Raw genomic sequence first — 25193 nt, forward strand, 5'->3', positions numbered from 1 at the left:
AGTAATTCCGGACAGTGCCTTGCTCTTGCGGTTTTTGCTTCCGTTCTTCTATCCTTACTTTAAACAAACGTAACTTATTTACTGCTAATGCTGCGACGTTCTAACCTGTCCTGAACTCTTGTCTGGTCTTCCTGGAGCAGATTGATACTAGATAACCAACTGCTTCCCTTGGATTTTTGCTTCTAGCCCCCTTCTTGCACATACTACTGATTCCATAACAAAATTAGTGGTTCTAAACATGCCGTGCAAAAAGTTTGTTCCCATCGTTTACAGCCCATAAAATTTGGAGGGTAGTTAGACCAATAGCCACTTGTTGTGCATAACAAAAAAACAGGCTGTGATCGCACAAATTTATGAAGCTAGAGCATGCCAACAACCTTGCATGTGTTCATAGATCTAGCAGTCTGGTTTTCAAAGAAATCTGCAAGAAACACAAGGACTACACTATAACCTTTTACCGGTCAAAATGTTGTAATTTTTACAACAATAATCTGGGAGGGAGCGTGCTATCAACTTGTGAATGTTGCACGATATTGGATTCTGTGGCAGATTGGATAGTATCATGAATGCGATTATCCTTTGATGTTCTGCTGAGCTGTTCAATTAGGACACTTAAAAAAAAAAAAAAAAAAGGTTTAAAACAAGCTATACAGCATGTAGGACTGAGTAGTATCCATTGGTAGACCCTCTGGACTATCTTGGTAGCCATAGAATATTTTCGAAGAGGAAGCAGCAAGCCATTTGTGTACACAGGCACTTCACAAGTGGACACAAGCTCTACAATAGTCTACATGCTTGCTAAGCAGCTTAGTTGACCAGAGTGCAGCTTTTAAAGGCCACACATACTTCCATCGAGGCAGCAGCAAGGCATAAAATCGATGGTTAGTTTGTGCACAGCCATTGATCGACCCACGCCCATCTCTACAAGCCATTAGCCACTTCATTTGGGGCGGAGATAACATCAAGCTAATTTGGTGGGTTGGGCTCAGATGCAAACTAAAGTGATGGAACTGTTCCAGACTTTCCAGATTGTGTGCGGCTGAACGGTAAAGGGATAATAAGATCAATACAAAGTAAGGCAACCTTTAAACACATTGGAATAAGGATGTCCATGGGCATGGGCTGAAGACAGAGAGGAGAGTTGGAGTAGTACACAGTGCATTCTCTCATGATGGTCATTGGTATGGCCTTACTTCCTTAGCAGAGACACTGATAGAGACTTGGAGGAGTCTGCAGAAAAAAATTAGAAGAAAATAACAACATAGAGACAGACTGTTCAGACATGAAAACTCAATAACTTTGTTCCATCATAACTTTTTTTGTGCATCTCATCACAAGCTACAAAAGGTATCATAATTATTATAGATCTACTCTTACTCTATCTAAATCCAAGATATTAAAATATATAAATGATGGGAACAAACGTTTTGCACAGTATGAAAACATAAGTGTGCAGGATTGGTTATTTATGCATGTTATACTGACATTAGCATGATATGTATAATTGCATAACATCCCCACATTATACATGTAACATATAATGTTGATATAAAAATGTATAATGTGCATAATGTCACATTCATACAAGTGATGTAATAATTATGACATTATGTATTTTATACTTGATGTATAATTGTTATGCATATTGTGCATAATGTCACATTTTAGTAAGTGGTGTATATTATGCATAATATGCATAACGTCAAATTTTATATTTGATGTATAATTGAGCTGCATAATGTGCATAATGTCAAATAATTATTTTAATTGTGTATAATATGCATAATATGCATAATGTCAAATTTGTGAGATCCAAGTTGGGATGTGTAGGTGTTACGGATATAGAGTTTGGCTACAGGTACACTTAATTGTGTATGTATATTACGCATATAATGTGCATAATTTCGGGATTATGGGCGGTTATAAGGGTACACTGCATGTAAAAAATGGTGTGTGGTTTGCGTGACTATTGTGGAAATTATCAGGAAAACCGCAAGAAAAAACGCACGTTTGCCACAATAGCCATGCACTCTGCGTCAAAACCACACATCATTTTTTACAGTGCGCACTATATAGCTATATAAGAGGTTAGGTAACGGTATGGGTATAAGGGTTAGTTAGCATAAGGGGTAAAGGGATAGGGTTATAGGGCGTAAGGTTAGGGGGTTATAGGGTAACAGGCTAGGGGGTCAGGGTCAGGGTAAAGGGCCAGGGTAAGAGATTAGAGTTAGGGTAAATGGGTTAGAGTTAGGGTAAAGGTAAAGGGGTTAGATCGAGTTAGGGTAAAGGGGTTAGAGTTAGGGTAAAGGGTTAGAGTTAGGGTAAAGGGTTTGAGTTAGGGTAAAGGGGCTAGAGTTAGGGTATAAAGGGTTAGAGTTAGGGTAAAGGGTTAGAGTTAGGGTAAAGGGGTTAGAGTTAGGGTAAAGGGGTTAGAGTTAGGGTAAAGGGGTTAGGGTTAGGGTAAAGGGTTAGAGTTAGGGTAAAGGGGTTAGTGTTAGGGGTTAGGTGGGTAAGGTTAGGGTAAAGGGTTAGGGTAAAGGGGTTAGAGTTAGGGTAAGGGATTAATATAGGTGTTATGCACATTATATACACTGGCACAGTTGTGCGTAAGTGTGACATTATACACGTTGACTTTATACTGTATAATGTCTAACATGCATGTGTATAACACTGTGTATAACATGTGTATACGTGGTATAATTATGCATGCGTTATGCAAATTATACTGGTATTTTGGGTCCCAGTTGTGCGTAAGTGTGACATTATACACGTTGACTTTATACTGTATAATGTCTAACATGTGTATAACACTGTGTATAACATGTGTATAACGTGGTATAATTATGCATGTTATGCACATTATACTGGTATTTTGGGTCCCATCAGTTGTGCGTAACTTCGGTAAGTGTGACATTATACACGTTGACTTTATACTGTATAATGTCTAACATGTATATAACACTGTGTATAACATGTGTATAACGTGGTATAATTATGCATGTTATGCACATTATACTGATATTTTGAGTGTACAGTTGTGCGTAAGTGTGACATTATACACGTTGACTTTATACTGTATAATGTCTAACATGTGTATAACACTGTGTATAACATGTGTATAGCGTGGTATAATTATGCATGTTATGCATATTATACTGGTATTGAAAGAATACTGACTATCAAAACAATGACATCATAACTGAAATAGTAAGACAATGCACGAAACTGATTCACATTATACTTATTATACTTAGATTATGGTGGTAATTTGTGACTTTATACATCACTCTATGCAATATAACATGTGTATAATGTGTATAGAACCATGTAAAACCTCTATGTGTATAACATCCTAAAGTATAAATAGTATAAAATAGCCAATCCTGCACTGCTCTCTATGAAAACATCCACTACAGCAACACTGGTTTTAGTGGGTGCTACTCAGGTTGGATTATCTTCATGCCTCCTTACCTTGACTGGCTGGAAACGGCTGCATTAAACTTCTATATGATTAGCCTTCACTCAAACTGTTTAAAGTTATAGTTATTGGCGCTGTCATCCACAAAAGACAGTTAAACAGACAGCTACAGATCGCCCATTTTTGGCACGGATTTGATAAATGACGTAATGATAAATGAATATTTGGACCTTGGTCATCCGACTGTAAAATTCCAAGCTATTCAGCGCCTGCATGCTCTGGCCCTGCTCAATGGATTTGAGCCCTGCCCTTCCCAAAATCCTGGCTACGCCACTGGCTAGCTATAGCTATACAAGAGTCGGCTGCAAAGCTGTACTGTATACTGGCTATTGTGAACTCTGACCCCCTTTTAAATTAATATCAGCTGTTGCCATGTTACATAATTATTAACAATTACCGGTATGCTCCCCAGCTAGGATTAGGTCACAATTTGTCATTAGAAAATGCTTGTAGTAATACTGCAATCTGATAGGTCACTGAGAGGTCCATTATTTCACTTATGGACCTGAGGTCTTCTAAGTAGGTCTATTATACTGATTATGCCTACAGGCAAGATGATGTCAAGATTAACTTGTATGGAACATGGCAACATCACACAGTTTATGTTGAAGTCATAGTAACGATGATACAGTGCATCATTAAAAATTAATTTTTTTTTAAAGTTTTGTGTTCTGCAGTGCCGCTTTGCAGCTTTTATCTCTCTCTTGCAGCTACAATAGCTAGTGCTCTAGTGCAGAGCTAACTACTATGACAATAGCAACTTTTTATTTGCAATGCGTGATTCTCAAGAAACAGAAACTGCCTTCATCAATGTGAGTTTTTTTATGTAGACTAGCCAGAGCAAAGCTTTAACGTTGCTTGAGGCTTGTAGAAACTCTTGGTTTCAGAGTCTTCTTTGTGTTAATATAGCCTAGCTTGCTTAGCACTATTCTAAACCAGTTATAGGCATCGTCAACGGTCACTATGGAGTTTTGAGACCCTCAGGCCCTTAGTAGCACCCTCGCTACGCTCGAGATGCTACAGCCTCGGGCCTTCAGGTCTCAAAACCCCATAGAGACCTTGGACTCAGTCTATAACTATTATTTAGTTGGCTTGTGTGTTTGCCTGTGATATGCATTGTAATTCTGTCCCCAAAGTTAAATCTTTTTATGAACTCCCAGTTTGTTGTAGGATCACACTTACTTTATATGTGCCTATGAGTGATAATATGTGCCTATGAGTGCCATTGCATGTAAGTTTGCTTGTGGGAGCCTATAATTATACATAATTATGTCTAAGGTTGCATGATTCATAATTATTTGGCACCCTTGTATGAGATGTACTGTACTTTGTGTATGGCCATTCTCAATATACTTTTTTAGGTTTGTTGGCTTGTGAGTTAGTGCTGTGTTACATGTACATTCCTAATTTTTAGTCTGCTGTCTATTATAGCAATTCAATTATAATTATGTGGCTGAATCTTATTATTCAATTTAGTGTGTGTATTGATTGCATGATAATCTTTTGATCTTTTAGGCACCACCCCAAACAAAGGTACATTTAAAATTCAATTTCTTTATGGCTGGCTTGTTGGCTGGTGTTTGTCTCTGAGGAGGTTATGTTCTACTGTGTGTAAGAACAATTGATTCTAGAGGTGGTCTGCTTGGTTGGTAATACTCCTTCTTCCTCATGCAGGTCTGTGAAACTATCATCACTGCTATCTGCCATGGGACCACCACCATCTTATGGGTCTGAGAAGCTCTACTCACTGTGACTACTATCCAGGATACCTAGGAGTACCTCATCCCCTGTGTACAGAGGCCTCTTAGTCATTGTTGTACCATAGAATTAATTGTAATTGTATTTATTATAATGTATGTTCACTTTTGAGATTGATATTGAAATATAAATTTCACATGAAAATTTCAGCAAATTTTTGATTGCTAACCTATGGTGATCGGACTCAGTACGGCTTCTGTTGACCTTCGAGAGAAGCCTTGCAAAGCTGTGGAGCTCTGGAAGGTTGTAGCTCACCACAAATTAATTAAGAGTAGAGCAATGTGCGGTTGACGCTTTGAAGCGTCAACCGCGGCTACCAGCTACAGCTGTTTGCATAGACCTTGAAAAATACTAAATCAGCCCACTGCATTACCACAAAACCACAACATCGCCATACAATGTTGCTATGCAAACAACATGCAGTCCTGAGCAATGATGGGTTCTAGAACTTGTATAACCGGTACTTTTTGAGTAGACCATCGAAAAATACCTGCTATATAAGGTGGTATAAATTATATCAAGAGTAGTATCTACTCTTGGTGGTATGGAAACTCACATAATTATGGTGAGGTTTGAAGTTTCAGGCTGAAGAAACTGTTAGTACGAAGTACCTTAAACACTAACAGATCACAAAATATTGTTTAGTGCTAATCTAGTAGAGAAATATGATCAGACTTGATGGTCAAAACCGGTATACCACAGTGAGCAAGTTAGTAGGCTCTTTAGCGTAACAATTTTTCAGCATAAGGCGTTGGTATAGAGCATTCTCTACTTCAAATCTAGTTGGGCGGAGCCCGACCGTCCCTGACGGGAGGTCGGGTTGCAAGCCTATCTGGAATTTGTTCTGCACAATATGTAGTACTGCTATGAATATTATTATTCTCAAGTGGGTGTTAACCGACTTGATGACGTGTAAACCACAGGATAGCACAGCAATACTGCATGCGGTTTTGCAACTAGATGCAAGCGGAAGTGTAACCAAGCCACGTGAAAAATGCTGCAATCTCATAGGGCGCCACTATAGTGGCGCTAGAACAAATCCCAGATAGGTTTGCAACCCGACCTCCCGTCAGGGACGTCGGGCTCCGCCCAACTACTTCAAATCCTCCCGGTTCTATGACTCTCCATGTAGTCTATTTCTTGAAGTCATGCACCATTGCTCACTTTTTATGAATGTGAATGTACCCAATACTATTTGTTTGCATAGCAACATTGTATGGTGGTTTTGTGGTAATTCAGTGAATGATTTAGTATTTTGCAAGGTCTATGCAAACAGCTGTATTCACGTATTGACGCTTCAAAGCGTCAACCGCGGCTATTCGGTTAAAGTCCCCATGAGAACCCACGTCCTCTCACGAGTACTAGCCACACCCTTAACCACTAGGCCACATCCATTCTTCACCAATCTTTATCAGGAGCTCGTAAATAAATTTTTATGACGGCTCTCTTCTGATGCTACACAGTTACAATACATTTATTATTGATAACAAAGCTGCATGCGCAATTGTGTGGACACATTGACTCAACAAAGCATTCACATCAGGTATAATTATGGTGGATAGAGTGCTAGTAGTCACCACACAAACATTTATAATTGATATAAAGAACAAATTAAAAAATAAATGCCAGCAGTCACAGTTTATAATGGCTAGAGGATATTGTCAGGCTAGAGTGACTTGCAATCTTCCCTTGAGGTCCTCAGCAATGTCAGCTCTACTGATAACGGGAGACTCTAGAGCTGTCAACAAGTCCTCCAGTTGTGGACCACCTAGTAACCACTCTACGAGCATGTGTGTGAAACACTTGGTGATACTGTTGGGCCTTCTGGCATTCTCCTCAGCTATCACCTACAGTGTACATTATTATTATAATGACATCATTCTGTAGTTCTACGGTATATCGGCTGAAATTATGAATCATGTCAAGTTAATTGTTGAAAGGAATTCAGTGGCCAACCAATTGCTACTAACATGCAACACAGCCACCCACACCACTAAAGAAACAAAACTACTAACAGAGGAGGGGGGGGCCATGGGCAAAAAATACCCCCCCCCTAGAAATCTGAATATTAATGATGTCATAATAAAAATGTACAACTTTTCTCCTTAAAAATGTCTACAATCTCGTGACATTAATTTTATGCACACAAAAACCCTGCACCTCAGATAACCATTCCTCAACAATTTTTCCGGGGAAGGACCCCATGCAGACCCCCTCAATTAAACGTTTCCCCCTCCCAGCTAAAACTCCTGTATGAACCGCTGACTAAAAATAACCACATCAGGATATGCCATTGTTATGTAAGAATAAGCTTAGCAAAATTGAAAACGTGCAGTACTGCTTGCTGGCACATTCCTTAACTGATGATGCCTGACTGTATGAGCACAGGGCTATATCAAGAGTTTATGATAGAGAGAGAGTATCGAACGTAGGCATACTGTACATCAGATGTATGCGGAGAGTAACGTGACTTCCTGTATCTGTCACAAGCTTGGAATTTGCACACTGACCAATCCAAGCGTGGGTGATGTAATCTATCAACCCATCCAAGTGTGGGTGATGTAATCTACTTTCTTGATAGATTACATCACCCACACTGGATTGGTCAGTGTGCAAATTCCAAGCTTGTGACAGATACAGGAAGTCACGTTACTCTCCGCATACATCTGATGTACAGTATGCCTACGTTCGATACTCTCTCTCTATCATAAACTCTTGGCTATATTAGTACACAGTCATCTACTGCTATACAGTGTTAAGTACACACACAGCAGAGCACTCACATCTAGTGTCCCCTCATTGACACCCAACTGCTCTCCCAGAGGACGCCATGTCCCCCTCACCTCCCAGGCAGCTGTCCTCACTACCCTCAAATGATGATCCACACTCAGTCCCTCTGGAAGGAACACACAATCATGACAACAACATAACACTATCATTATAATTATTCCTAAGCAATGCCTACTAACTAAAACACACATTACTGAAGGAAACTCTGTATTGTACTGATAAGATCAGCTACATCATTATTCACTGCTGTTAGTTAAATCAAGATTAACCCTTTCCCGGCTTTAATTAAAACAAAATAATACAAAATAAATACATGTTTTTCTTTAAAAATCCATATCTGAACCATACATTGAAATCACTCGTAACTATTTCCTACAGGTAGCCCAGACCCCGGGGGTACCATGACATAATCATCGTTACCTAGCAACTGACCACCCCCAACTAATTAGCGATTGTTTACAAACATTCACAATTATGTACACAAACAATATTATACGAAGGCACAAAGTGATTATAGACACTAAGTAAGTGTTCTCAATGTTCTCACGGTGACATAGTTCGATCAGGATCTGCCGAAACTTCTCTGCGAGGTCGTATCAGCAGACGCCCTTTTCCCGGGAAACGTTCTTCACCTACACACGTACACACGTTTACAAGTTCAATGGTGGCTCATGATATCCACTGCTGTACTAACTAGCCTAAGCAAACCTATACTAAAGCTATCCTGAAGCTATCAGAATACAGTATGTTGTACAAATGCTACTCTAGACTTACCAGATCCAGAAACTTGGTCCAGCTCCTTCAGGCTCCTCAGGCTCTTTATTTTTTAGCTTGAGGTAGCTTCCTACCTAGCTACGATCCCAATCACTGTCCTCTCACTCTACAAGGCCATAAGCATCGATATTCTCACTGTCTAGCAGCTCTAGAACCCCACTGAGGTTGTACTACGAAGATCTTGAAGTCATCATCAAACGGTCACTTTTCTTTCGACGGTACTGCACGAAGCGTACCTCGAAGCAGGATGTTGAAAATACCACGTGAAAGAGCAGCTCAATGCGCATGTGCTGGTACCTACCGCGCGCATAGCTCCAACACAGTGTGCACAGCAAATTTTTGAAAAATCTCGGTCCGCTGGACGACATATGTCGTCCAAAGCCGGGAAAGGGTTAATGTGCTTACCATCGTGAGTGAGAGGACAAATATCAGGAGAGATGTCGCTGGTAGCTTTTGTCTGTAAAGAGAAATCAAATATTAGTTACTTGTGTTTATATAACGTATAATTATAGAACATGTTCTGTAAAGACTTGTAATATAGTTGCCAACCTTTATGGTTGTTGCAATGTCCCCACGAGCAATGGCGGGAGACTCGAGTGCTCTAACAAGGGCAGACCAGGAGGGGGGAGGAGAGGAGCGCTTCACCCAGTGTGTCAGCATGGCCTCAAAGCACGGCTCAACCCAGCGATAGTCCTTCTCAAGACTCTGTATCAGTACACACAGTGAAACACAGTATTAAATACTTAGTAAGAGCTCAGCATTACGTTGCTATAGTAATCTGTTAAAAAGGTTGTTACTTTATACAAGATTACACCAAATATGCAGAGTCAGCATTGCTAGAGATACCTCATTCTAAGAATGCTTACAATTGAAACGCTCACTATTCAACCATTAAATAACAGTAGCAGTCAATTAAATAGTGCACACACATAATTAGAATGAAGGGACTACACTGGGAGAATATACTCAAGGTGGTGGAGGTAGTCATTGTTAAGGTCTCACCTTCCTAGTTGCATAGTCAATGTCCAGTTCTATAGCCAGGCTGTACCAGTCAGAGCGTACCTCTTTGATCACTTCCTTCATATCTGCAAACAGCTGGTCAGTTTCAGAGCTGGAGGTGTCCTCTGTAACAATTCAAATATAATCATACATTGTACAGTACACACGTAACAATGTACACACAATCTGCACACATGCTCTGACATTATTCTCACCAACACTCTCTTTGAGGCAGTGGTACACGGTGAAGAAAGGCTTCTGGTTCTTGGAGATCTCACAACTGATAAAACCCTTGAAGTGACTATTTGACAAAGCCTTAACTTCCAATTCATTTTCCCTACCGCTAAGTCTCGGACTTCTCTTCTTCCACTTGAAGGAGAGGCTTGGCTCTAGGTCCTCTAGATCAGCAAATGGCAGAGCAAGGAGAGTAACATCATCTCCCAGGCTGACTTCCTGCACACACACACAGAAACAATAAGTCAATGCACGGAGAAAAATATAAATGCCAGTATACACAAAATACAACTAGTTCACTTACTTCTGCAAACCAGCATTCTTGGTGAGGGCTCAGTGAGACTTTGCTAGTGCATTTAAAGCAGGGATCAGCTCCAGGTGTGAGGAAGCAAAGCTTGGAACCATCTTCATGCTTGCCACAGTAGCAGTCGAAGGCAATAATCGGAGTGAGTAGTGGACTAATATCCTTCATCACCAACAGGAGGGTTGAGAGGACGTAGGAACAAAGCTCGTGCATCGTATGGTCCCTGTCCTGTCGAATAATCCGTATCTCATAGCAATCGACGTGAGCAATCAGGGTAACAAAATGCTTGGCAGATTCGTCAATGTGAAAGGAGACGAGGTTTCTCTTTACTGAGGTATCAGTGGCAAGTTTCCAAGTCATGCCCAGAATGCCTCTGTCTTTACTCCCCCTTGAGACCAATTCACTGATCATGGCACAGAATACTCCAATGGGAACGTATTGGGGTTTGAATGTGATTTTGATTGGAGAGGGTGTATCAATGTCAGTGGGGGGTGGTTTCGTTAGTTCCTCGCGAGATGCACACTTGAGAATAGCGGGGATGAAATACGTCGTTTCGTCCTCTTTTGTGGTATGGTCTTCCTCCACTGTTGTGATCTTGGCCAAGAGGTGGGAATGCTCGAGTAGTATGAGCAGCTTCTCAACAGGAATCAACTGGTCTTTCTTCACACCCTGGTTTACATCGGAATGGCATCGAGTGATTGTTTTCAGTGAGAATTGTCCCTTGAGTATCCAATTCCTTCTCTCATCATCATTAAACTGAATACGGCTGTCTTCAGAATGGAGCTCCAGCAGCGGATTGACAACGAGGACACTGAGGCTGTTGAATACCACTTGGGGGTTGCAAATGACAAAGTTCCCAAACCAACCATCTTTGTCCTTGATCTCTGGATGATAGATCAAAGCTCCAACGTACCGATCCAGATACCAAACGGTGAATCGAACCTCCTCCTCTCTCATCTTCAACCCCTCGGTACCGATACGAATGCATTCTTCCATAGACACAATGTCAAACTCTTTTCTCAGTACAACTCCAAACAAAAGCTGTTGTGGGCGAATTCGAAGCTTGGCATCTTTGAAATAGCTATTGAATAAGCCATGAAGATGTTCACGAAGAGGTTCCATATCAGAATCAGTGCCTTCGTAGTTGTCCATTGCTATGAACTTCTTGTCTTTTGGGTTAGAAAGTAATTTCTCAAACTTGCTGGTAATCTTGCTCACGGCTTCGTTTTTCTGTGTCAACTGTTGCTCTAAACGGTCTTGGAAATCTTTCTTGAAAGTGTCTGAGTTGAGGTGTTGGCTGACTGTTTGCTCAATGGCAGCCATGTCTTCTGCACTGACGTTAGCATGCTCATCACTCTTCTGTTGAGTCAAAATGTTCCGAAGTGTTTTCTTTTGTTCGTGTTCTTTTTGGCTCTCGCTGGCAGTGGTACTATCGCTCTTGCTGGCAGTGGTGCTATCGCTCTTGCTGGCAGTGGTGCTATCGCTCTTGCTGGCAGTGGTGCTATCGCTCTTGCTGGCAGTGGTGCTATCGCTCTTGCTGGCAGTGGTACTATCCCTCTTGCTGGCAGTGGTGCTATCGCTCTTGTTGGCAGTGGTGCTATCGCTCTTGCTGGCAGTGGTGCCATCGCTTTTGCAGACAGCTGTTGTGGAGGCACAACATTTCTCGTACAGAAGATCAACTTTGATTTGCATTGCCAGTTCATCCTTGAAAGTACCTATGAGGGTAGCAACAGGCTTAGCAGAGCCTAGATTGCCCAGTTTACTACACTGCTCTCTGTCAATATCCGAGTCAATCTTGGTATGGTGGCTGATAGCTGAGAGGATTTGAGAGAGTGTTTCTCTGCTTGTGTACGTTGAATCGTACGGTGTGATCTTGTCCTCTCCTCGTTCGTAGGAGACTTGACACATGTCATCGAGGTCTTTGTCCAGTCGAAAGAATACCAGGAAAATCCCTGCGCCTTTGCTTAAAAATGGAATCATCTCCACGAATCCAGGCTGCCCACCTATATCGACCAGATTGAGTAGGATTTTGTTCAGCAGCTCTTTAGTGTACTCTCCTGAACCCACAATACTCCGGAGTCTCGAGACAACCTTTCCAACATCTACAGTGGTCACTTTCACGACCTTTTCCGGTGGTTTTGGTGTTGGCTGATCAGTTGGTGATACTGTTTCTGGTGTTGGCCCAGGTGTTGGTGATAACGTTTCTTTGGGTGCAGTAGCAGCTTCATCGATCTTTTCCGGTGGTTCTGGTGTTGGCTGATCAGTTGGTGAAACCGGTGCTTCATCGATTTTGAGTTGAGTTTGCTTCTTGGGGTCAGTGGTTTCTTGTGTGGGCTGTTCCTTAGGTGGACTGACAGTGCTGTCTTCAATAGGTTCACAGGACATAAGGTAAGAGAAGATAAACTGTGTTTCTTCCTCTAGACTTGAAGATGCTTTGAATTCAAGCTTTGTTCCAGATTTGTCCACAAAGGCCAATACTTGTTCACACTCGGCTAGTAATGTACTGCAACGTTTCCTTTGATCTTTGGGCAGCAAAGACAGGTTAGTAATGGATCCAACAAGCCGCTGTCGAGTGGTCGTTTTGCCAATACCCGAAGGACCAATGAAGTATGTCTTGAGATAGTGTAGCTTAATGGTGTTGTTTTTGTCGGTCATCAGCTCGTCCAGTTTCTTCAAGTAGGTTTGGTTTTGAATATCGACTGTAAAGGATTAAACAATCGGTCATAACATAATTATTGAAATTGTTGCACATTTTGTATCATTTGCAATTGTGTAAATCAGAGGTCCAGTTGATATAATAAACTACAATTCAATGCTTCCAGAGGTGATTTCAGTGGTTCCAATTTCATGAAACCATAAAACAAGACCTCTCAAAAGTGTTTGGCGATACGTATCATTGTAGTACATGTAGCCGTCAGATAAGTTCCCGTTGCGTTTTTTTTTAACGGCAAGCTGGCGTAACAACGGAACAGCAACGCAAGGCAGCTCATTACATATTTATACCAATACAATAACTTAAGTTACTTTAGCGAAATATCAAGATATTACAATGCGCAGGGTCTACTAAATATTGTCGATGAGCAGAGCCCTAGGTCCAGAGGAGAGCATGGCTGCAAGCAGGTACTATAGGTGAGGGATGGAGGAGATGCTCAAGTGATACTGGGAGACCCAGAGGAGAGCATGACTGCAAGCAGGTACTAGGTGAGGGATGGAGGAGATGCTCAGGTGATACTGGGAGACCCAGAGGAGAGCATGACTGCAAGCAGGTACTAGGTGAGGGATGGAGGAGATGCTCAAGTGATACTGGGATACCCAGAGGAGAGCATGACTGCAAGCAGGTATACTAGGTGAGGGGTGGAGGAGATGCTCCAGTGATACTGGGAGACTGCCACCATCACAATAGGAGAAAGGAAGAGATCTATACACATGAACTGCATACTTTTTTTTTGTCACTTGTTAGTATTATTATAATATGATGATATCAAGTGATGAATGAAATGGTTCACAGTCAATATAAAGTGATCATGTGCTGTATATACTCATGATAATTATAAACAAAGTATACACATGAAGTCATACAGCAATGTAACAATCAACATACGATTATACAATGTACACTTGCTTTACAATGAATGGCTATAACCATATAGGCTAGCTGAGAAGTTGCTTTGTTCTCAGATTCTTTGTGTCCTGATATTGCTGATTCAGTCACAGTTTCACCCGTTTTTATGATCGTACAACAAATTTTATATAAAACAAAATTAGAGTTTTTCTGTAAACAGTACGGGGAACTTTATTCTGACAGCTACTGTATGTATGTATGTTACTACTCATGCAAGAGGCTAACACAACTAGAGCTAGAGGCATGCTGACACTTTTGAGAATGGAATTTAGTAGTGTATGAGAACATGCATTATGGACTAAGTCAGCAAAGAAGACTGGAGTCTTAGATATAATTATGGCTCTTCTGGGGCTATAGGATCAGGATAAGCAAAGAAGCAACAATCACAATTATAATTACAATTTTAGCTTTCTACTTTAGTAACCCTTTTTTCCATCTGGTACGGGATCATGTAAACTCATACCTCGAATAAAGGACGCGTGTAGCTAGCTTGCCATGCAGCCAACGATGGAAGTTCCGTTTTTGCTTGCTTATATTCAACAACGAAGCTTTAATGCCTTAACGCAACTTGTTGTGTGAAGACTATCCATGCTGTTGACGCAGTGCCATGAAGCCTACTATATACATGACTATATACATCTCTTTAATTTATTATGATTGATCATAAATATAATAATTATGCAATATTCAACACAGACGACATAACTTCAATACAGCAACCCTAACCCTATTATTATAACAAGGTGAATGACATCAGTAATCCAATATATCAGGAGAATATTGACTTGGACACTATACAAATGATACAGAAAACCACTCATAGTACAGTGTGTGTGCGTGTGTGTGCGATGTCAAGTTCTGACCTGGTTCTGGTGGAGGCTCGGCTGGTACCGGGGTGGATTCTATAAAGATACTTGGGAAGACCCCCTCCTTATTGTTGAGCCTCCCTCTACACCATCCCTCCTCCTCTTCTGCTATCACCTCCACAATCTACACAACAAAGCAGAATACTCATTTATCATCAAATGTACAATTCATTTTATAACTAATGTTCAAGCTGGCGCTGTGCTAATGCCTCTCGCCATATTTTTGCTTTCGCTCAAAAGTATTAGAGTGTTGTATTAGTTTTTATAATGAATTTTATATTAAAGTTAGCTTATCTTAGAAAATACTTATTTATTGTTGTTATTTATTGTATTATGTGGCTTACCAGGACCTCAAGAAAGAAGAAAATTGATTCTTCCAGGATCTGTAGTTCAGTGTATATAATATCTAGACCTGTGTACATGCATATTGTTATCTTTATTATATTGTTATTATGGTAGTGTTTTGTGGCTTACCAGGCCCTCAAGACAAAGATGATTCTGCCAGGAGGATCTGGATCTTGGATATTATTTTCTCACACGTGGGGAATTAGTGCGCATGCGCATTACATCCACAGGAATAATTAAAGGGTGTGTCCAAAGAGATCAATTTCTACTGCTAGCTAACAGATATTTTCTGAGTATTGTAGCTAACAAAAAGCTAGCGCTTTAGTGCAAGGCTAACTCATAATTTATGTTGAATAGAAAGTTTGTGCGGACAGATGATGCTATGAAAGATTCTGAAGAGACTGTAACAGCCTTCAATGTGAGTCAAACTAGCCATAACTCGAGAAAGAAGCTTTAGTTTGCTAATCCACGAATCAAAATCCAAGAGAACGTGGCTAGAAGCCTATAGAAGCTGTTAGCTTTCGTCGCATTGCAACCGTTGAGCAGTTACAGCTGGAACAGACACACACACAGACAAACACACACACAGTCAGCTTTACCGTATCCCTCGTGCGGCTACGCCTCGAGGCATAATTATGTAAAACCTCGGACTTCCTAATAAGATGAGCAGTTACTCTGCCTAACGCTTTATGATGGTACAGTGCACATAACAAAGGAAAGCACATGACTCTAGTGTATAAGACAATACTCTGCATGACAATAGACTGGTTTACACAGTTCATAAACATCAAAAGACCTGCACAGAACAGTCAGGTCTTAATTACCTGTCCAGCTTCAAGAGAAAGCTCGTCAGGACTTTCTGCAACAAAGCTGTATGCCACCTTAGCACGTCGGCTCTTTATAGCTCCTCCACCATCTGAAATCACGCAGACACGCACATGTAACGTTAGCATAGTTTACATACACACATCAGGATATATTTTCCTTGTAGCTCTAACTAACTGTTAAGTACCTCGCACAACCGGTGGCTGTGATGGTGGTTCTGCTGGAGATGGGATCTCGGCTGGTCTCATTTTGACAAAATTGACAGGGAAGAGCCCTCTTTCTCCATTCAGAGTTCCTTTACACCAGCCTTCATCACCCTGTGTGTGTAAGTGGGTGGGCTTGTATTAATCCTGTAATGTTAATTTATGGGTGAAAACAGAAAAACGAAAGTCTAGGTGCACAGAGCTCCCTCTGAAACTAGAACCAACACCCTTTCAGAGGGGTTATTGCTCCAAATACAGACTCCCCCACACAGGAAAACACTAGCCTGACCAGTACATACATATACACACCATTTACAAGACACACTACATACAAAACTAAACACTGTCACAATAGAGAAGCCTGGATCCCTAAACAGTGAAGCAACACACACAACTCACTGTCACAACATCTTGAATGATATCCCCCACCATCAAAGACAGCTCACCATCTTGAGTTTTCGGAAAAGCAAAAAGCACTTCTGCCGCTGCATGTTTGGAAAAACAACACTTAATCCTTTCCCCGTTGAAACCGTTATATGACGGCCACTCTATTGGTAATTTTCAAAAATTCGCTGTGCAAGCTGTGTTGGAGCTATAAGGACACTGTAGGTACCAGCACATGCGCATTGCGCTGCTCTTTCACATGGTATCTTTAATATGCTTCCTTGAGGTATGCTTTGTACAGTAATGTCAAAGGAAAAGTGACCGTTTGATAATGTTTCAAGATCTTCGTAGTACAACCTCAGTGAGGTTCTAGAGTAGCTAGGCAGTGAGAATATCGATGCTTATGACCTTGTTGAGTGAGATCATAGCTAGATAAGAAGCTACCTCAAGCTAGAAAATATAGAGCCTGAAGGCCTGAGGAAGAAGCTCTTGCGATGGACTAAGTTCCTGGATCTGGTAAGTCTAGAGTAGCATCTGTAGTCTTGTATAACTGTATTTAGGCTAGTTACCACCATTGAACTTGTAAACCTGTGTGTAGGTGAAGAAAACATTTCCCGGGAAAAGGGCATCTGCTGAGACGACCTCGCAGAGAACTTTCTGTAGATCCTAATTGAACCATGTCACTGTGAGAACATTGAGAACACTTACTTAGTGTCTTTAGGCACTCTGTGCTCTCATACAATAATTATTATTTGTGTACATAATTGTGAATGTTTGTAAACAATTGCTAATTAGGGGGGTAGTCAGTTGCTAGGTAACGATGATGGTGTCAAGATATCTCTGGGGTCTGCGCTACCTGTAGGAAATATTTACAAGTCATTTCAATGTATGGTTCATGATATAATTATGAGAAAATTGTTATTTATTAATTAAAACGGGGAAAGGGTTAATGAAAAACAACATAATTATACAACACAAACAAATTCAATGATTTTCTGATTTTTTGAAAGCTTAGAAGGAGCTCTTTCAGATCACTTGCTCAAATCTCAAATTTAAAACAGGCCATAATTTCTCTTTCAGAAAAAGACCATGGGCTACCGTATAGCGGGTATATTTCGAGGGTATAAATGTTCGCGGTTTTCGCCTGTACCGCGAAAATTTATACCCACGAAAATTTATGAACAGTACTATTAGTAGGCGTGTTCAGTATTATTGACCACACCTATCGACAATAAGAGGAAAGAAAAAAGGAATCAAGAGACAAGGACGCCGGTATAGGCCAGATTGTTTTGTACTGGTGCATGCATGGTATCCCCTGACCATGGCCTGCATAGCAAACGTTCTGCTAGAGGTGGAATACATAGTGCCTTACCGATTCTATTATTTTATACAGGCATTCGAGGCTATTACCGCTAAAGGTGTGGAGGTACAGCTGCATGTTGATGTGCGCATGCGCCAGAAGGCTGGAACTCAGACCACGAAAATAAAATCCGTGAAATCCTTCGTAGAGGTCCATCCGCGAAAATTTATACCCTCAAAATAATACCCGCTCGGTACATAGCTTTGAAAAAAACCGTTTGCTACTGCCTAATGATAGCTGTTACCTAATGAAAGGCAGTATAGGGCTGCTGCCTAGCAACAAGTCAAAAACGTGGAAGGAAGGGGATAAGTATAATTGTACTAAGCAAAAAAGTTAGCCATATGAACTCGATGCATCAAAAAGTGGAGAAGAGCCTACAGAAGCTGTATCACTGGCAGCTTCAATGCAATGGTAGAGCAGTTACATCAGTAACACAGGCGGACAGCATGGACTTTGAACCCAACAATCATGATCGATTCATTTTTACACACTACCATATTCCTTCGCTGTGCATGCGCACCGAGGCATAATCATTAATAAGCACAAAACCAGTATCTATACTCCATATATGGGCGTACAGTAAACCCTTTCAATCACAAGGTCAGGAAACATAAGTATTATTATAGTGTTAACGTGTTTTCAGCATTACACAAAGCGTGTGTGTATAAAGAGAAGAGGGCATGCAACTCACTATGTATACTAGGGAAAATATAAAAGTGTGAGGCTGTATCAATGGCATCCATTTACACATGAACGGCAGGTCTAAAAATAGCGACAGTATGAATTCTTTTGGCTGAGTCTGAGCAGCATGCCCACTTCTCTTAATTTAAACGTACCACTGATTGGCACTTCATAATAATAATTATTACTCACTTGATGAGGTTAGGTTAGGATAATCCTCTGAAGAAGTGGAAGGAAGTTGTTTGGAACCATTTGGAGTATCTGAGGGTGTACAGTAATAATGAAAGCACCGCGGGTGCTGATGCCTCAGTGGAGGTGTCAAACAACATAAACAAATAAAGCTATACTAGCAATAGCTTATACACACATTGTATCATTTTTTTGCAATTTTACTGCTGGCAGAATACAGGGAAACTCAAAGAGTGGGTAATGATCGACCATGATTGTTGTTAAAAACGATCGATGCCGAGTATAAAATTATAGTGGCTGCATCAGCAGAGCCTTGCAGCTCTCTTCTCACTCTTGCAGCCACCAATGGCTAGCGTTCTAGTGCAGAGCTAACTACTAAGTAGAGTAGCAACACTCCATGGACAAGATTTGCTACGCACTCTTCTGAAAAGGCAGCAATGACATTCCAAGTAAGCAAAACTAGGCATTACTCGAGAACCAAGCTTAAAATCCACGAATTAAAATCCAAGTAAACATGACTAGAAGCCTATAGAAACTCTTACTTGCACTTTATTGATCCTAGAAGCAGCTGTAGCAGTCTACACAGACACACACACACACACACACACACACACACACACACACACGCACACAGACACAAACACAGACACACACTACCGTATACCTCGCATGCGTACCGAGGCATAATTATTATGTCATGTAATACATAAAGTACATTATAGTGTAATAGTGATTCAGAAAACTCTCCGATCTACGTAACAGTAGATGCACCCACACAAGTGCTAGTGATGTATTTATAGGCCAAAAAGTAGAATGGAATGTGTGTGAGAGCTACTAACATTCCAGGTATTATTGGGGTCTACATATTGGGGTCTACAAACATGTATAATTGTACCACAACCAATTGTCCTACAAAAACATTGAAGGTATCAATGGTATTGGTGTGCCAAGTTTGAACTTGCTATATCAATATTTGTGGAAATTAGGTATGGGATTTCTAGTGACACATACCTGGTTCAGGAGTGGACTTGAGATAGTCAGCAACTTCAGTCTTCCTCCTCCGTACTGCCAAGTCAAGAGGAGTGTTGCCACGATCATCAGTCACACCTGGACAGGTGAGGGACAGAGATCTTGTAGTAGTACTGACAGCATTGACCATTACCATGCAGGATGACTACATTATTTTATTATCACGTACCAACAGTGTATTGTATCACAGTTGCCATGACAATACAACTGCAGGTACACTGATTGTTTCATTAACATGCACATTGAACCACATTAATATATTCGCGGGTTGTCTATCAGAGGATCTAATGAAATAGTATACCCATGCACTACAGAAATCACTCACCAACATCACACTTGCCCTCCTCAACTAGGTATTTCACTAGTTGTATATGTCCTCCCCAACAAGCACTGTGCAGTGGTGTCCAGTTGCCCTTGTCCCTCACATCTGCATGTGTGTGTGTGGTGATATCTCAATAATTAAGTGAGATATGTTATTATAGACTATAGACTCAAAAAATAAAACAAGCCTATATACAAATAGAAATAGTTGGTCTTATATTGGTATGCAAAGTTTGAACGTGATACACGACTGTGTGCGGAAGTTAGGTATGGGATTTCTAGTGACGATTTTAACTTTAGCCATGTATAAGTAAGGTCAAGATGGACTAAACATGTCATTGTACCACAACCACTTGTCGTACAGAAAAATTAAAGGTAGCATAGGAAAGGGCATGCCTTGTTCTATTGGTGTGCGCTTGATACACCACTGTTTGTGGAAATTAGGTATGGGATTTCTAAAGCGCATACAGAAATGCCTGGCTTAATTAAGTATCATACAATGTTAGTCATGCATGCTGGTCCATTATCCCTGGGAATGTTGTTATTAGTGTACACAGTTATAGACATTGTCACTCACCAACATCAACCTGGCACACCTCCACTAAGTACTGCACGACTTGTATGCTTCCTCCCCCACAAGCAATGTGCAGTGGTGTTAGGTTGTACTTGTCCCTCGCATCTGTGTGTATACCTCAGTGAAGTGATGACATGAACACACAACACACACAATGACAACATATGTAGAGTGGTTTGCAGAATTCTATATGAAGCCTACCATTCGACAATATAGAAACAAGCATCTTAAATGGTCAGTAATTACACCAGCTGGGTGAGATAATTATGTTAGTAGACTATTTGTAGGATGGGAACGAAATACAGAGATATCCGAAGAGCACACTAAATCTCACCAACATCCATCTTCAGCTCCTCCACCAGATACTGTACCACGTCTTTACTTCCTCCCCCACAAGCAGTGTGAAGAGGAGTCTCGTCATCATTATCCCTCACATCTGTTGTGGAACAAGGTTCAACTATCACATAATATATTTTTAACAGATATTTCTATGGCAATCGTATAGCAAAATGTTTATGTATTTCAAACAAGTGTATATGTATATATCACTGTTAAAACTGGGGCGTAAAAAATGCAAGGAGGGGTGTAAACAACAGCCCTTATAGGGTGTAAATCTGGTACTGGTGTAAAATGGTGAACCCTGGGGTGTAAAATAGTTAACATGGGTGTAAACAGGAGCCCATAAATAAGAGAAGGAGCGGCTAACTTCAACGTATACTCGGGGATTATGTCTCGTAATTGCCGGTGAAACCGCACTTCCTTGTTTGGAAGCGACTAAGTGCTTGCAAACCGCAGCCCTGTATTGTGTATAACACGTGTAGGGATTCAACCACTTAAATGACTCTGCATATATGGAAATGCGGTCATAACCACTTACAAAACGTGATCCCCGTAGTCAGCCTCTCCTTCTCTTATTTATGGGCTCCTGGTGTAAATAATCCCACAAGAGTGTATACTGTAGCAATATTTCCTGACCAGTGCATTTTAGTTTCTGGTCGGTGTCTTTCATCACCTGGACATAATATTATGCTTTTTATACTTTATGCTGTTAGCAGACTCATCACATTGTGACAGTGTAGCTGTGCTTCAGCAAGTACCCCCCAAAAGTCTACAGTATATACATCTGGTGTACGAACGATCTACCTGGAGTATTTTTGTAAAGGAAAAATCTCAAGGCATTGTTACAAAGCCAGTTGAAAGATATGCACAAGTTTGCAGCTAGCTATTGAAGTGGTGGGTGCTCAGTAGATCTGTTAGCTGTGAAACCATGTGCTGCTCCAAAAGACAAAACAAAGACAAGAGACAAGACAGGATTTGTTCACTGACTGCATTACAAGACAGAATAATTTGTTCACTGCATTACATGAAGTGGATGGTGTTACAGTGTACTTCTATGACAGGTAAGGAACAGACAGATGACTAGTTATCTATAATTAGGTAAACACTGGTCACTGTCTATTTTTCTACTTTCTAAGCATACATAGTCCACCTTTTTCCTACAGTAAATACTAACTGCATGGCAAGTATACATGTCAATGTGAGAAAGAATAAAGCAATCTGGCCGGAGCCAGGCGACCCTACAGAGTTACAAGGTAAGTATGTTGTGAAAATAGTTTTCAATAACATGATATGAACTTTCCACATGCCTAGGTGAGTGCTTCATTGTCAAGAGTGATCGTCTTGCTATACCTGAGTTCTAGTTTATGTTACACCAAGAAGACGTGTTCCGTAAACAATCAATTTCCTTTGTATTGTCTTTCCTTTTAACTGTTGTTTTGTTAGTAACTGTTGTCACTTTTCACTTCAAACACTGTTAACATTTTAAAGTTGTTCATAACCTATATCTGCATGTGTGAAAAAAGTACCCTGGATGAGTAGTAGCTATACACTCTTTGGGGGTATAGTTTACTCTTGTATGGGTGTAAACTAACTGCTCCAGTTTACACCCCTGGGGTAGAGTTTTTAAAGGGTATGCATCCAGTACCCATAATTGGGTGTAAATTTCCACCCCAGTTCTAACAGTGTACATTGCAAATAATTATTCGCAATTGAAATGTAGCGTTATTAAACTTTCCGCTGTATGCATGGTATGAAAACTTCACATACACAACGACTACTTACCAGTGCTACGACTGCTACATCGCAAATAATTATTACACTACGCGAAATTACTGACACAATTGATATTGCTATACACAGTACATGCATGTATATAATTCAGATACCATAATGATACTGATGGAGAAACAATTACAATACACAAATAATTATAATGACTACTTACCAGTGCTACACCCGACCTCCTCCTTCAAGTACTGCACCACCTCTTTATGACCTCCCCAGCATGCCCAGTGAAGTGGAGTCTTGTTGTTCCTCCCACCACCTTTATCAGTACGAGCTCCATGAGTAACAAGTGTCTTCACAATCTCAAGGTAGCCTTCATCACAAGCCCTGTGTAATGGAGGCTTACCCGCCCACTCGTCACTCCAGTAGAGCTGGTGGTTGGGGTCTGCTCCCTGTCCCAACAGGGACCTAACTTTGGTGACGTCATTATTGACTACAGCCTTGTATAAGTCCACGGCTAGCTTCTTTTGAGCACTGTACAAAATAGATGGTTGGGGGTCAGTCATACAGAAAATTACTTGATATGTGTATATAGTTTATACAAGTGACACCATGCACATATCCAGCTGTCACTTTGCTGTACAGTATTCCACCTCTGATCATAGCCTGCTCTGACTCTACTAATGGAATGAGCCTCCCTCCATGCAATCACAAGGTGCTACCATGAGTAGTAATTATAGTCTACATGTTCACTCACTCTGAATCCTGTTCAGCCATTGAATCTTTGTTTAAACTCTGTCAAATTCCCCCCTTGTTTCTCAGTAAACGAAGCAAAGTGCCACCCTCGCTCTTTCTGCATAGATAGTGTAGAAAGAGGGATTGGAAACGGACCGCGATTGTTGGCCAGTCCAGGCTGCGCAGGAAGTTAATTCACTGCACCGGAAGCTAATAATAGTTTCTTCACATCACCTTGGGGTACAGTGGATTGCAGTGCACTTGCACAGAAAATTTCCAAACAGCAAAACCACAATCAGATAAATTATTATGAATATCATTATCAGTTTTTTGGAGTTACTCTGAACTTTTCCAAGAGTACTTTGACTTTATTACAGGTAGAAAGCATAGAGCCAACTGAAATGACAACCACTTTTCAGCAAACACACCCATTGAACCTCTCTAGGCATGCCCCCTCCCCCCCAAGAACGATTTAATTAACATGCATGACATTTGTACACTGTACATGCAGTCGGTCAAGCATTCTTGAAATGTATTTCATGTATTTCTATGTTCAAGGCTTTTCAAGAATGCTATATCAAAGTAGCCATTCTGTAGGTATCTCTGAGTGATACTAATAGGAGTGCCCTGAGATTATATCTATATAAAATCACATGGAGGTGTATGACTGAGCACCTTTTTGGGCTTTTGAATTCCCCCGGGCCCAGCTTGTACATTCAATTTGCTCATACCTGTACACCTTTAGGAATAAGCAGTTGTTCAATGAGATTCTGCAAAAGTACAAGCTGAGCTTAGAATTATTATTGGTAATGAAATTCATATCTGGTGGTTTTGCTGTTTGCAAGTGCACTGCAATTCACTGTACAGGGTTTTCAGAGTTCTTGCATTTGCAATGTCTAGAGCGGAAGTACTTGTCACGTGAACTGGCAAGATTGAATTTCTACCTCATTCCAAACCGATTTTTTTCTAATACATGATTTAGGAGAAAATCAACCTTTGGAAATAGCCTTTGCAAGCCTTTTGCATCACCGCTAAAGCTATCCTTGAGATTGTAAGCAGTTCAAATAGTTTTGTGAGCTACTATTAGTAACACAAGACTGGATGTCTAGAGCTAAGAGAGATTCTACTGTCTGTATTACTCATCAGCTAGTCTCGCACCAGCAAGCAACAAGTAGCGTTGGATTGTTGGATTGCTATTTTTATGTTCTTCATGCAGTTCATTTTATGTTTTTCATTTGGCATATCCCAAGGAACTGAAAAATGTACTGCTCTTCTTACAAGACTACATTCTAGAGCAACCAGACTCGCAGAAGAGGCCTGGAACATATTTGGCTGTGGCAGCAGATATTAAACGATTTTTCAAGCAACAAGTAGCGTCGAATAGACTAAAACAAACTTGAAACTCAATGCAGGTTTGTTGACTCTTTTCCCCATTATCTTGATTTTAATATAATTATGTGTAACATAATTATACACAACATTGTAACACTTCATGATCATAATGAATCCTCTTGTTTATTTTCTCTTGTTGTCCAATTTGAGTCTGCTGCATTTATTAAAACGTGCATGATCATTAGAATCATGTATATATATAATTATGTGGGTAGCATAATTATAGTTACAGCATTTTAATGCATGTGTATACTGTTACGTTATAT

At 40.6% G+C, this 25193-nt stretch overlaps 1 protein-coding gene across 2 annotated transcripts; it reads right to left on the bottom strand.

Annotated features, from left to right (window-relative positions):
• Positions 1–6749: 6749 nt before the first annotated feature.
• LOC135348759 (uncharacterized) lies at positions 6750–23708 on the bottom strand. 2 transcript variants are annotated; one of them, XM_064547072.1, is made up of 18 exons: positions 23558–23708; positions 23021–23334; positions 21071–21172; positions 20740–20841; positions 20167–20268; positions 19824–19919; positions 18816–18884; positions 16598–16683; positions 16183–16312; positions 15995–16086; positions 14823–14949; positions 10338–13036; positions 10015–10252; positions 9803–9924; positions 9350–9505; positions 9206–9257; positions 8020–8132; positions 6750–7083 (listed from the first exon to the last, which is right to left on the bottom strand). In XM_064547072.1, the coding sequence occupies exons 1-18, from the start codon at positions 23575–23577 to the stop codon at positions 6898–6900; spliced, it is 4806 nt and encodes a 1601-aa protein (XP_064403142.1). In that variant the 5' UTR covers positions 23578–23708; the 3' UTR covers positions 6750–6897. The 2 variants fall into 2 exon arrangements, with proteins under 2 accessions (XP_064403142.1, XP_064403143.1); XM_064547073.1 differs by lacking the exon at positions 23558–23708 and adding an exon at positions 21614–21748 and having other exon boundaries at positions 23021–23132.
• Between the last annotated feature and the right edge of the window lie 1485 nt (positions 23709–25193).

This window comes from Halichondria panicea, chromosome 15 (assembly GCF_963675165.1).
Source record: "Halichondria panicea chromosome 15, odHalPani1.1, whole genome shotgun sequence".
Taxonomy (NCBI): Eukaryota; Metazoa; Porifera; class Demospongiae; order Suberitida; family Halichondriidae; genus Halichondria; species Halichondria panicea.